The sequence below is a fragment of the Hyposmocoma kahamanoa genome, unplaced genomic scaffold, assembly GCF_003589595.1.
Source record: "Hyposmocoma kahamanoa isolate Upper Pololo Valley unplaced genomic scaffold, ASM358959v1 78, whole genome shotgun sequence".
Classification (NCBI taxonomy): Eukaryota; Metazoa; Arthropoda; class Insecta; order Lepidoptera; family Cosmopterigidae; genus Hyposmocoma; species Hyposmocoma kahamanoa.
In genome coordinates, this window is record NW_020653945.1 from 18,430,490 (window position 1) to 18,444,351 (window position 13,862).

The 13,862-nt window shown below is 39.6% G+C and overlaps 1 protein-coding gene across 1 annotated transcript in view; it reads right to left on the reverse strand.

Annotated features, from left to right (window-relative positions):
- Positions 1–577: 577 nt before the first annotated feature.
- LOC113232888 overlaps positions 578–13,862 on the reverse strand; it is a 23,108-nt gene continuing 9,823 nt past the window's right edge. Inside the window, exons 5-10 of the mRNA XM_026467773.1 lie at positions 11,525–11,691; positions 10,542–10,682; positions 9,942–10,106; positions 8,279–8,504; positions 3,422–3,578; positions 578–2,864 (exon numbers count right to left, since the gene is read on the reverse strand). Coding sequence (XP_026323558.1) covers positions 992–2,864; positions 3,422–3,578; positions 8,279–8,504; positions 9,942–10,106; positions 10,542–10,682; positions 11,525–11,691 — 2,729 coding nt within the window. The 3' untranslated portion in view covers positions 578–991. The remainder of the gene's footprint in view (positions 2,865–3,421; positions 3,579–8,278; positions 8,505–9,941; positions 10,107–10,541; positions 10,683–11,524; positions 11,692–13,862) is intronic.

Genomic DNA, 13,862 nt, shown 5'->3' on the forward strand with positions numbered 1-13,862 from the left:
AATCAAATTTTAGTCAATTGAAGTAGTACGATGTACTTTCTGACTTTAACGACTTCAGCAAGACTTTTCTATATTTCAGATCTATTAATAAACAGTACCACGCAATTTTTTTAAAACGAGGTTATTTTTGTTTCATATGAAATATCAATTTTTTTATCATAGGCTTTCTCTATTACTAAAGTTGAACGATTCCTCTCTCGTACCTGTGAATATTAAAGCTTGAGTGAAACGACGAATGGAAACCCATGTTTCTCTTTCGTATGACATTTCTCACAGCTTTTTCGGCAGTCAGAAATCTCTTGGTGTTGCCATTTATTTGCTAGAAAATTCTTACTGATCTATTCGGATTTTGCTAAAAGAACTATTTCACTAGGGGAACTTCCTTCAAACATTAATAATTGCACATCAGATCTGAGTTAATTTTCTTTTGAATGGAATAAAACACCTTAAAAGTAATCAAAAGACATGGTACGGCAAAAATTATACATTTTCGAAAATTCAAATAGTAAATATTGATTATTTATAAAAATAAAAACACATATCGTAAAAAAGAAGTTCAATCGAATATAAAAAATTATACTCTTATATTTACAAAAAACGCTTTAAATAAATATCCGTTTTGGCCTCAGTGTCGTTATGTAAAAGATTTTGGCATACACAAATAAAGAATCACATTATACAATCTAACTCTTGAGTATAATCCAACGAAATTCATATCAACTGTATTTCTCATTCATTTTATATCTTAATTATTATTTGCTCTTACTTTATCATCCATTTCCATAAACTATGTTGCAAAATAACTTGAACAAAATCCTAGCTTCGATATTCTTAACTAATTAGATAATCTTATTTACAATCTCTACATGATAATTGTTCAATTACATTATTAAAATTGTCACCCTAATTCTCTTAAAGAAAATTTGCTTGTTTCTTTAACAATTTCGTCACTCCTCGAAGTCGAGTTATGATTGGACGAAAGCACAGAATGTCAGTCCACGCGGGACGACCCACTAAAGGTTTCGTCTAGATAATTTTGAATCATATTAACTTGGTGACTTATGTGACCACTTAACGTGTCGAAACATATATTTTGGTCGAACGTATTATGCATTTGCTGAGGCGGTTCTTCGCGAAACTGGCCCATCATCCATGGGTCATCTTCTGGTTTTCGGGCACTTGTGTCGAAGGAAGGCATGGCGGACCACTGTTGCGGCGGAGGCGTATTGAGCATAGCGGGAATGTCTGTCCGCGGAGGCGGCGGTTCCGTGTTAAACGATGAAGGACCCCATACTAACGAGTCGATACTAGGAGTCGTGGTGTTAAACCTATCCATGTTCCAAGAACCTGGCACTTCTGGCGGGGGAACATTCTGAATAACCTCAGGCATTTTTGGTATAGAACGACTGTATAGGTCTTGTGGCCTCCCGCTAACGATTGTCCTCGAAGGCTGACCACCATCTGGACTTGCCAAGTGGCAGTCTGATCGCATCATTGGACTATAGTTTCCTGTAGCGGCTGGACTCTTTTTGTTGCTGTATGCTACTGTTTCTGCACTCTGCCTGGGAGAGTAAGGACTGTGGTGCAGGCGATCCTGTCGAGACATAGGACTATACTGGCCCGGAGTTTTATTAGGATTGTTTCTAAGTGTATCAGCCTTCATACCCATACCCGAATCAGGGCTGGTATGGGTAGATGGATGAGGAGAAAATGGGGCGTGGTGTTTGGGCATAGGGCTGAAATTGCCCGTATTCCAAGCGCCTGATTTCTGTAGATCTGGTTTCACTATTTGACTGGTGTCAGGACTCGGTTGTGCCGAATAAGGACTAGGTTGTGAGGAGTAGGGACTAGGCTGAGTGGAGTAAGGGCTGGGTTGCGTGGAATATGGGCTAGGCTGAGCAGGGCTCGGCTGAGCGGAATAGGGGCTCCTCTGCGAAGAGAACTGCGGGTCTTGTTTCGGCATGGGGCTGTAGTTACCATAATTCCAACTATTTGGATTTTTTATGTCCTGCTTAGCCCCAATAGTTTCAGGGCTGGGTTTATTTTCTAAGGAAGTGGTAGGACTACATTGTTCTATGACCTTACCATGCTTCAATTTATTGTGACTTTCTAATCTACTAAGGGGGCTCGCTTCTGATCGGTAAGTGGGAGTACTTTTGAATTTCCATGAATTACTTTTTGCAGATTCGGGTTGGACTTCAGGACTATTTTGCACTTGACTATCGGGTTTAGGGACAGGGCTGTAATGAGGACTTCCGAAGTCGGTTTTAGCTGGATCAGATCTAGGGGTGGAGGAGGAGTCGGGTTTTGATTGTGGTAAGGGACTAAGCAATTTCGGTGTAGCATCTCTTGTAGACCGCCGCCGGCCTTCTGGCAAAGGGCTAGCGATTTCAGGTATCTTGCTGACAGATTTTTCACTTTTATCAGTTCGCGATGGCGTTCGAGCGTGTGTTGGAGTCAGCGAAGTGTTATCAGCGAAACTAGACTCAGAGTCAGTAACGCTTTTGGGCTCTTGAAATAGAGTTGGAGACGACTCTTCTTTTGATTTCACTTCTACCTTACTTTCTGAGGTTTCAGCCGCATTGGAGCTTTTACTTTTGCCTTCAGATTTTGAGTCGGCCTCGGTCTTTTTAGCATCTTTCTTTTTCTTGCCTTTGCCTCCTTCGGTTTCTACTTTGGTTTTCGCTTTTTCCGGATCTAAACTGTCTTTTAAGTCCTGCAATTCCTTACCCGTATAAAGTCGTTTCATGCCTCGGGGTAGAGCGCGACATGAACTGAGATTTAACGATTCCACATGAGGGCACCTCAGAAGAACTTTCTTCACGGGTTCCAGAGATACTGATGAACCGCAAAGATTCAGCACTCTAAAACAAAATAGAACGCGAATTAGCAGAAAGATTTACTGGTTAAAATTGATTCGCGTAATTGTTTTTAAAAGTTTTTATTTTGTAACAAATTTAATTTAATTTCATTAATTGACATTTTGACACTAAAATAATGACACGTATTAAGTAACAAAGTAATTAACTAAGTTTTAACTTAATTTTAAGTAACCTAACGTTTACACGTGTTTAGAGAAGCTATAAGTACTTTCAAATTTTGAAACGTGAGTGCACCAAGTGCGTGAAACTGCAAGCCATGCTTACCGGGGTATGCGCTAGGGTGCGGGAGGATCTAGGATCATTAGGGCTAGCAGGGAGCGACTTACGCGAGATACTGCTATTCTTGCTATTTAGATTATCTCGCGCTTTATGTCGCTCTTACGCAAGTCGCGCCCTGTCGTGCTAGCCTTACAGGATCTTTTAACCAATGACTGCTATAATTATTGAATATGTGTAAACCAGCCATAAGTGTGCAATTACGACTTTCATCATGATAACATTTATTACGAGTATCCCGGTTTAAAAAAAAATGAACTCACTTGAGTTTGCTGCTAGTGGACTCTGCAAGTGCGCAAACGGCATCGTCCAACACGCGCGCCGCAGACGCCCACGATAAATCCAACTCTATTAGACTGTGAGACCACTTCTCGCAGATCAGTTCTAGGCATGCGTTGCTTTGACGTGTCACGTTGCAACCTAGGAACAAAAGTTGTTTCAAACACAAATTGTACATCAATCCCTACATATATACAGTGTCCCTATATACAGTGCGGCGATTTTTTTAACTTTCTTTCTCTAACTATCCTAAGTTAGAGTGAATTTGAAACGATGGTGGGAGATACAGGGAATCTTTTTTGTGAAAACAAATTTGACAGAGTCAATTTTCTTATCAAGTGTGATTTTTACAAAAAAACGGCCAACTTCTGATGGCCCGATTGTTTTCTTCCGATACAACGAAATTGTCGTAACAAGAACGTGCTTGTGATCAGATCAGCATTAACAAAAAAAGTCAATGTTATTCGTTTTTATGGACAACTCGGGCTTGACACAAAAATTTACCATGTCAGTTTTCACAAAAAAAAGACCTAACGATAATAACACAGATTCCCTATATCTCCAATAGTTTCGGATTTCTCCATGTCCCAGTTTAAAAAAACACACCATATAATAATGTATACTATACATATTACTATATGTATACTCTATAATGAATTTTGTTCAGTCTGTTTTCTCTGAATACAGGGGCCTACCACAACCTCTTAAAACAATATTACTTTAACCTTACATTGATTTTTCGTACCATGACGCGCTTACAGTAAGCATGTATAATGTTACAACTATGATGTTTTATTGGCAGCTTTGTGACAATTCATTCACTCAGTTCGTATGACGCGACTTATGTCAAATTAGCAAGCAATCTTAAAATAGTTACACGGATGCAATGGAACCAATATTATTTTCGAATTTATTGTCTAAATGTTGGTTTGTAATGATTAAAAGTTAAGTTGAACTTATTTTTTTACATATATCTCTTCAGTACTTTGTTTATTTTTCTTTTATTTGGCAGCTAAAATTCTCTGAATGTAAATAATATTATGTATTTTGACATTATTAAGAGGGAGCATGCCAAAAAAGTTTTGACGTTGGCTCCGCCCAAATTTGTGAAACAAATATATGCCTGAAGTTCGTGTGACATGCGACAGGAGATGTTGAATTTTGCGCATTAAAAGTACCAAATTCGTTTTAGCGGAATAACTCTAAGACTAAAGGGATTTAAAAAATCCGTAGTGACAGTTGTCGATCATGCATAAATATAATTAATTATCTAATTTTTGTCCTAATAGTCTGTAGCATTTCGAGGATAAATCGAAAAAATGTGAAAATTAGAGGTCATTTCATGATTTTTATCTATCGAGGAAACTTTATTGTTTTATGTTTCTGATTAATGTCTATGATTGAATATATCGTGTAGTTACTCACACAATTTATTTTTTTAACTTTAAAGTGGATATACCCCTCTAAAATCAAGTCGAACATTACGAATTTTTCCTGTGCTCCCTCTTAAAGTACACAGTAATATTATTTACTGTTCGGTGCGCGTTCGGAAACGGACGCGCTCCACCCCTCAGTGAATTCGAGTTGTGCGCGGCATATTAGGCCGCTGCGCGTAAGTGGCAACGGATTCCCAAGAACTCGTAGCCAATGAGCTTTTGGCGTATATCCAACACGCCATCGATACCATGGAGGACGAGGTCAGCATTGTGCAGATCTGCAAATCCAACTTCAACTGCAAATCTCATGATTTGCAGTGGCAAGATGCTGCTGTTGCAGAGCCTCGAGAAAGCTGAGAAGATGCCATCTCGCCGGAGGTACGGAGGTGTGAGGTCTCCAGGATATTATCACACTCCTGAAGGAGAGTGACCCGGACGACGTGGCGAAGGAGCTGCACAAGCTGCCCCCAGTTACGTTCGATTACGCCGATGTCATTTTTATTTTTTTTTATTTTTTTTATTGTGACTCGGCAAAATGACTGCACCGCGCCTGATGGAAAGTGCGAATACAGTCCAGAGATGAGAGTAACGGATGGAAAACACAAATATCTTCACTCCGTCACTATCATTTTGCCGGTCTGGCCAAATGCTTCTTCACACTACGTTTGAAGGACCCGATGTTATAGAGGGGAGGGAATACATGCGCCGGGAGTTGGTTCCACAATTTGATGGTTCGGCATAAGAACGAATTGCCAAACTTTTTAGTGCGGGACGGTATTGAACTGACCGTCCAACTGTGGCAACGCAGTCCGGCACGGGTGGTCCGCTGATGGAAAGGAGAGGAAGGGATAAGGTTGAATAACTCTTCAGAGCACTCACCGTGGTACAGGCGATAGAATACGCTAAGAGACGCTATATCTCTGCGAAGCTGTAACGACTCCGCATGCTCAGTTACATGAGGATCGTTGACAACACGGAAGGCGTAGCGCTGCAGTCCATCTAGGGCATCGAGCAAGTACTTGGCAGAGCCGTCCCAAAGGTGCGAACAGTACTCCATGCTGCTTCGGACCTGAGCTTTATACAACAGGTATCGCAGCTCTGGAGTAAAAAATCGGTGCACCTTGTTCAGGATGCCAAGCTTGCGCGACGCGGTACAGATGACGCTCTCTATATAGTCCTTGTTGCTCATGTCCTTCCGGATGCTCATCCCCAGCAGGCTGAGCTTGTCCTGCAGCGTCAGCGTTGTACCCTGAAGATGGGGAAGTGGAAGGAATGGGGATTTTTTGGAACTGAACGCGCATACCTGGGTTTTCTTGGCGTTGAACTCAACCAAGTTTCGGGAGCCCCACGACGATATATGTTCCAAAACATGGTTGAGCTCAGCGACAAGTTTTTCCCGGTTTCTCTCAGGGTCCTCCCGGCTGCTTGACGGTTGCTTATAATAGCAGCCGTGCACTGTGCTATCATCTGCATAGCAATGAATGTTGCCAAAAGGCAACAAGTCATTGATATGCAGAAGGAACAGCGTGGGCGACAGCACGGAGCCCTGTGGCACCCCAGCATTAACTGTCACGAGCCGCGAAGTGCCTCCTGTCACCAGGCTGCTGAAGGATATTACTTCCCTGAAGTCAAGCTTGGCCGAGTTGCAGTTTAAATTGGAAGCTTCAGATAACACCATAAGTGAACTGCTTGGCCAAGTTGCGTTATTAAGCAACGCTGCTACGGTATGTAGGTTACCAGAACCCTCTAATATAAACACGCTACGTGGGGCGCAAAACGCATCTTTCAGTAGTGTCGAATCGGCACAAATGGTTGCGTCACCGATCGCTGCTGCCGTCGCGCGTGATGCGTCGCGACCTGCTGCCCGCACCTCCGCCCCGGCGGAAACGTCACGCGTATGCATGTCAGACCCTGCACGTGCATACGCCGGTGTAACCGCTTGTACCAGCCGACCCGCCACTTCGAAACTCGAGCGGCGGCAATCGGCTAAGAGCAAAAACAATCCCCGTGAGCCTGTCTCTGAAGTTGCAAAACCACAGAGGCAGACGGACCTGTACGATGAAGACGGCTTCACAAAGGTGATGAAGAGGAAGAGGAAGCCCACCAGCCGTAACCAGTGTAGCACAACACCGACAGGACCGAACTTCCTGCTGCGTCCGGCCATACCGACGACGCTGCTGTACCTGTCACGACTGCATTACTCCACGAAGCCTGAGGAGATAGTGGAGTACATCAGACATAAAGCCAAACACACCCTGAGAGTCGAGCGGTTGGAGTCACGCTACAACGTAAATTTTAATTCGTTTGTGGTGAGAGTGCCGACCGAATATCTGTCGAGCTTCATGATTGAAGAGTTTTGGCCGAAGGGTGTCATGTATCGACGATTCCGCGGCCGGTTACCTGACACCAGATTGCGCCACACGTCGCCGACAAGTGCAATTCGTGTAGATTAGTTAGAAATAGTGTTTTGTTATATTGTATGTATGTTATTCCTTAAGGTATATATTATATGAGTGTTTTATTGTATTATTATTATGTTAGTCTATAAGGTATATATTTATGGGTGTTTGTAACCTAAATACAAATACATAAATTATACTACGATAGGTCGACTCGGAAAAAAGAAAAAGAGAGAGAGAGATGGCATTATATAGTTCAAGTAGCGTTATTTCTTTCCTATTTTTAGTAAGGAATAGACAATATTGGGAAATCATTCGTTCTTTCAGTCACTTTAGCAATAATACATTACTTGGTTGATAGGTTTGTCATGGTACGAATATGAGTAATATTATAAAAAGCTTACAATAAGCTCACATTGAAATAACATTGTTTTTTGAAAGCTTATGGTACGCCCCCAGGATTACTAATATAATAACACGTGCTGTAATATAACTGGTCAATTTATACTGTCAATGCGAAGCAAAACTACGTTTGTACAATATGATCTGGTTTTAAAATTACACAAATGTGATGAATAATAATAATGCACACACTCGTAGTCCCGCACAAGGGACATCCTGTATCTCGGATGCCATGGACACACTCATAATTTACACCCAAACTCACGAGAGAAATAAATGCAGGCCATACAAATATTTCTCCCGAGCCGGGAATCGAACCCGGCCTCTGCGTGGCAGACCGTTCGGCTACCGAGGCAGTTAGTACAATAAAAGCGTTCAGCACGATATTCACAGAGTGAAGTAATTTTATTAAAAGTATACAGGATTTTCTATTGACTTAGCCATATTCATGTGTTGCATTGCAATATTATTTGCATGTTGTACGCGGTTGTTATTGAACTACAAATTTGTTGTTTTTGTTGAATGTCATAGTTTTATTTGTATTGTAATTTGTATGTTATAACTGTGCCAAAATTAATTAAAAAAATAAAATTATTTTACTTACCTCCAAGGAACAAATGCTGCAATTCCCAGGCAGGCACTCTAACAAGGCCAGAGTCAGTGAGCCTTTGTAACCCACGTAGGTCCAATAACCGCAGTCTAGTGGCCCCTCGGACAAGACGAGATAGCGCCTCGTCGCCAAGACGATATTCGCCAACAGCCACTCGGTCTGCGGCTGCCTCGCCAGCTATTGATAACTCCTCTAATAGGGTCCAGCCTTCCACTTCCATCTGTGGATAAGTGTTAAAATGTACTACGGCTGCTAATATGTTCGTGTTTGTATTTTTTCATTGTGTAATTTCATGTGGTAATTTTTTTACATGAAGCTCAAAGAGAGAAATGTTACGTGCTAGACTCTAGAGCGTAATAGACTACATTTTGAATAATTATTAGTATTGCAGTTGATAATACGTTTAATATCAGCGTAAATCAATTGTTGAAGTTTTTAAATTATTATTGTACGTATGTATGTTGATAACAAATATTTAAATATGGATGATTACAACAGTACCTTGAAGTAACTATTTACTCCGTTTTTCTTCAAAAAGGAGGTTCTCAATTCCATATTTGTGAACCGATGATACTTTTTTTGTTGAAAAGAGGGTACCTCAGTAGTGGTCCCATTTAAATTTCATGAATATATTCCACATGTAAGGGCGGCAAACTTCGCTTCGCGCACTTTCCGGTAACCGATTTCAATAAAACTTGACAAGTTGTAATTCCACGAACTTTTGAGGTCTTTTTTTTGTAAAAAGGTCATATTTTTGGTAAAAACCTTTGTATTTTGACAGCAATGCAATTTATTACAAAAACACAGTATAAAATATACGCTTGAGCGATGCCGCAGTTATCAATTAATCGTCGTTGTCAATCATTTTAACATTTTTCGGACTTTGAGACGTCATAAGTTATCATAGAGTATATAACCAGAAATAGAGACGAAATAAGGTTCCATAGGACCATACATTCCTGGTAACTCATCAGTGATACATAACTTATAAACATCAACTCTCGGTTGCACTGAAATATAGACAACCGCCAACAACTGACCTTTGTGTACGTCTGCGTATATTCCAAAAACATTCTGTACTTATTGTAATAAAGATAATATCTCTAACAATAGCGTGCTGTTCCATTCGCTGGTGTGGGGAAAAACAGCAAAACATCTAATTACAGAACAAATGGAATCAAATTTTATCGTAATTAAATATGTAATTTTGCAACTTTCGTCCATTATAGCAAAGCTCAAGTTAACTGGTTATTGAAGTGAAACAATTGACGACATCTATTGATGACACCCGTCATTTGTTTCGAATTCGGGCTGGCCAATCGGAACGCAGTTGTCACAGTAATGATATGGCAGAATAGTTTTCAAACAAATTAAATGACATTTCATCTCTATTTCTGGTTATATATACTCGATGTAAGTTACGTACCTACTTTACTACTACGAAAAAATGTTCGGCGATAAAAGCCGGAAAACCCCAAGACAAAACAAGCCTGCTGATTCGAACTGTAGATATTTTGGTACAGGGGTAACCCTAGTTTGGCCGTTCGATTTTTGTATTAATAATTAGAAATATGTATTTTTTATTTTTACTATATAGCATAAATACCATTTACATTATACTAAGTGTCATTAATATTAGGTTTAGTTTAAAACATACCTGTTGTGACGTAGTTGCATTGGCCAATACTAGCTGCGAATTTGCAGCACGGAAGACACGCATCTTGGGGCAACCCTTTTGCAGCGCCTCAAGAGGCAGTGCCGCGGGATGCGACATTGCCTGCGCACCCGATATGTCCAATACTTCCAGGTTTGCGCAGTATGCCTATTATGTAAAGATAAAACTTGATTATCTGGCGTATGTTTCTTGTGACTCGTTTACTGTATACTTTATACAAGTTCTTAGTAACACTATTACATCGTAATGCTACACACTCAACAATCATCATTTTAACAGACTGAAGATTCAACATAGTATTATTATGTCATTTTATTCTCGGTGTCTGTCACTAGCAAAGAGTCTTTCCTTACTGGAACGGGATGTCGTGTGCCGTGTCTCGCATTGGGGGGTAAAGAGAGCCAATCACAAGCACAGGAGACTGAAGCTCTTTATGTTGGTAACACTTTAGCTATATATTTCTTAGTATCACAAACCTCTTCAGCTGATGGATACCATATTGTATTACATCACGTGGGCAGTCCGACCCTTTACTGGTCTGAATAACATACAAAAAAAATCTAACGCGCTCGTCTTACTTACCGCAACGGAAGTCAAGATTTGCTGCAATGCGGTGAATTTGTTATTAGCCAGCGTGAGATGCGTGAGACGTGAGCCGAAGTTCTCTGCGACTCGCGCCATTGACGCTGCTGACAGGCACGTGCTTGACCCTGCCGTCTCCGACTGAGGATTGTACAATACATAGAAATTAAAATATAATTTTCTAGTCACTATTTGGAGAAATAAAATACCAATATCACAAAACTAATCGGATAAAGCAACTAAATAATAAAAAATAACGCACATACTCATAGCCCCGCACTAGGAGGCACAAATTATACCCAAGCTCACGAGAGAAATAAACGTAGGGCATACAAGTATTTCTCCCGGTCCGTGAATCGAACCCGGGACATCAGCGTTTCAGACATGGTAACCGTTCGGCCACGGAGGCAGTTATGTACTAAGTTATGAATGTGGGAGGTAGACATCGTTTTGTGTATTAGATTACACGAGGTTTTTTGATCGCCAATTCTCCAGTGACTTGGTTGGTGGTTTTCGCGATTGTTATTAATTGGAAAACAAACTCTTTTTTAAACAAATCAAAACCCTATCGGGCCCTTTGCTATGGCTGACTCGACAGGAACTCGAATTGTTGCTTTATTTAAAAAGATTATTTATAAGATTAAGATTCTTGTTAATAAGTTCTACTGCCGGGCCTTAATAATTATAAGCCTTTTGTTTCTTCTCCATTTCTCCTGTTATTGGCATTTACTTCCCACTCCAATTCGTCTCTTTTCGACACTTTCTCATTTAATCATCCGGCGTCCAATATGTGATACAATTTTTTTTTACAATATCAAGTGACGGGACGAACAATGTAAGCAACACGCCTGTCCATAACAGTTGCAGTGCCACTCATGAACTTTAAATCGCAAAGAATTGAGGGGCGCTGCCACTGCCCGTCATCCTGAGACGTAAGTTGACAAGTCTCATGCGCCTGCAATTTCCACCAATAAATTAATTACCGTAAGCGAGAGATCAATCCTCTGCAACTTCGGGAGTCCTTGAATCAACTCGAAGAGCTGTTCAGGCGTGATGCGGCTCCACCCGGCAACACTCAACTCCACCAGCTCCGGGCAGTAGTCTGCCACGCAGGCCAGCACCCACGACACATTGCAGACCTTCCACTGGGCTATAACAACAAAACAATAAAGTATTAATGACTCATATTTTGATTAAAGGTCATGTATACCAGAATCTCATGACATGAAATATAAAAAAAAAATTGCAATTTCACTTAAAAATCTGTAATTTGATGACACTATCCGCCTAATATATATATAAAATAAATTAATAACTCTTAGTTTGAATAAAACATTTATATTTACGTATAATAAATACGTATTTATTGTAATTAATATTATTAAACTATAAATACGTAAATATTATTATTGATGTAAAGATAGACCAAATACAAAGAAAAATCCCCTCGATTCGACTTCACACGAACCAGCTTCTGTCGCCTGGTAGGTGGTTGGAATCCAGTCGAATCAAGGGAATTTTTCTTCGTGTTTGTTCGATGTTTGTATCAATAATAATAACAAAGTATTAGTATATTCTCAAAAAAGTATAGATGAATATTATGGTAATAAAAACATCATGATTTTCAATAAACATGAAACGTAAATATTTATATGAAAGTACGATATTTCACATAAGCGGAATGTTAAAGAATCGCGTTTACTATAATTATGCAAAATGACGTTAGAAACCATTTTCAGTTTCCTTATTTATCATGAGATTCTGATAGACCTATATCATCATCGAGTATATAACTAGAAATAGAGACGAAATATCATTTAATTTGTTTGAAAACTAATCTGCGACATGTGCATGAATAAATCATTACAGCGACAACTGCGCTCCGATTGGCCAGTCCGAATTCGAAATTGTTTCACTTCAAATTGACCAGTTTAAATTGAGCTTTGCTATAATGGACGAAAATTGAAAAATTACATATTTAATATTTAATTACCGGTGAAATGTAATTCCGTTTGTTTTGTAATTATATGTTTTACTACTTTTCCCACACCACCGAATGGAACAGCCCCACATTGTTAGAAATATTATCTTTATTACAATAAATACAGAATATTTTGGAATATTCCTATTAGTAGTTAGTATTTAAGACAACGGAAACGTACACACAGGTCAGTTGTTGGCACTGTACTATTTCAGCCTTCTAATTTGTGATTTCAGCGCAAACGCGAGTTGACATTTAAAAATGATATAAGGCCCATATGCCTGATAAATTGCTAGGGATGGATGGTCCTTAATTCGTCTCTATTTCTGGTTATATACTCGATGACCTATATCTACGATAAGCTACCTAGGCTACCTAGGCTACTAACGCACGCGTAATTTACTTCCTAGCGCAATTTGTACGAGAGAAACATTAGCCGAATAACTTCGTATATACTCGGCTTTTCTTGCCACATTGTCCAGCATATACTGGTTCATTTAGATATCTCTACCCTCTACTCTAGCAAGCAGCACAAAGCACAAGATAGTAAGGGACAGAGATACCTAATAAATAAATAAAAAAACCTTCTAAAATTAAACATACCGCTGCTACTACTTATAATTACAAAAACATAGTTTTTATGTTATATGTGATTCCTACTACTGTATTGTTTCATTACTCTACAAAAGGCGCCAAAATCAAGCAGATTATGCGCGGAATACAGGCTCGCGTAAATTTTCGGTACGCGAGCGTTCCCTTCAACTTAGACCGCTCAAACAAATGTATTTCTGCTCACCCGTGCGCGAGTTACCCGCGTAATTTGACGTTCGGCCTGTAATATTAATGAGAAAGCAAACATACATATTGTGACTTCAAGTCCGACCATAAGCACAGTGGTTAATTGCTTTATGTAGTGTAGGAACAGCTCTGACAAACAATGGTTAATTGGAAAACCATCAGCTGCAGTACCTCTACCATGAGTCTGCAATAACGATAGACGTTAGCGACCGCGTAACACATTTACATGGAAAAGTTTAGTTCTTCAACGCTAGGGGGCGCTGTTCTATTTGTGAATTATACCACACAAAATTGTCAAATAATACTACGCGGTAGCTAATGACAAGCAACAATACACTCATGATAGAGGTAATGAATGTTACTTTATGTGAATACTATATTTTAGTTAATAACCAAACCAAATAAACCAAAATAATTATTTAAAAATCTAACAACATTTAATGCTGCTCAGTTAGACAAAGTATATCAGAGGTGTTCATACAAAAACCATATAAGAAAAAATATTAGGGGTTAAAGTATGAAATTGCCGTTTTATTGCAATA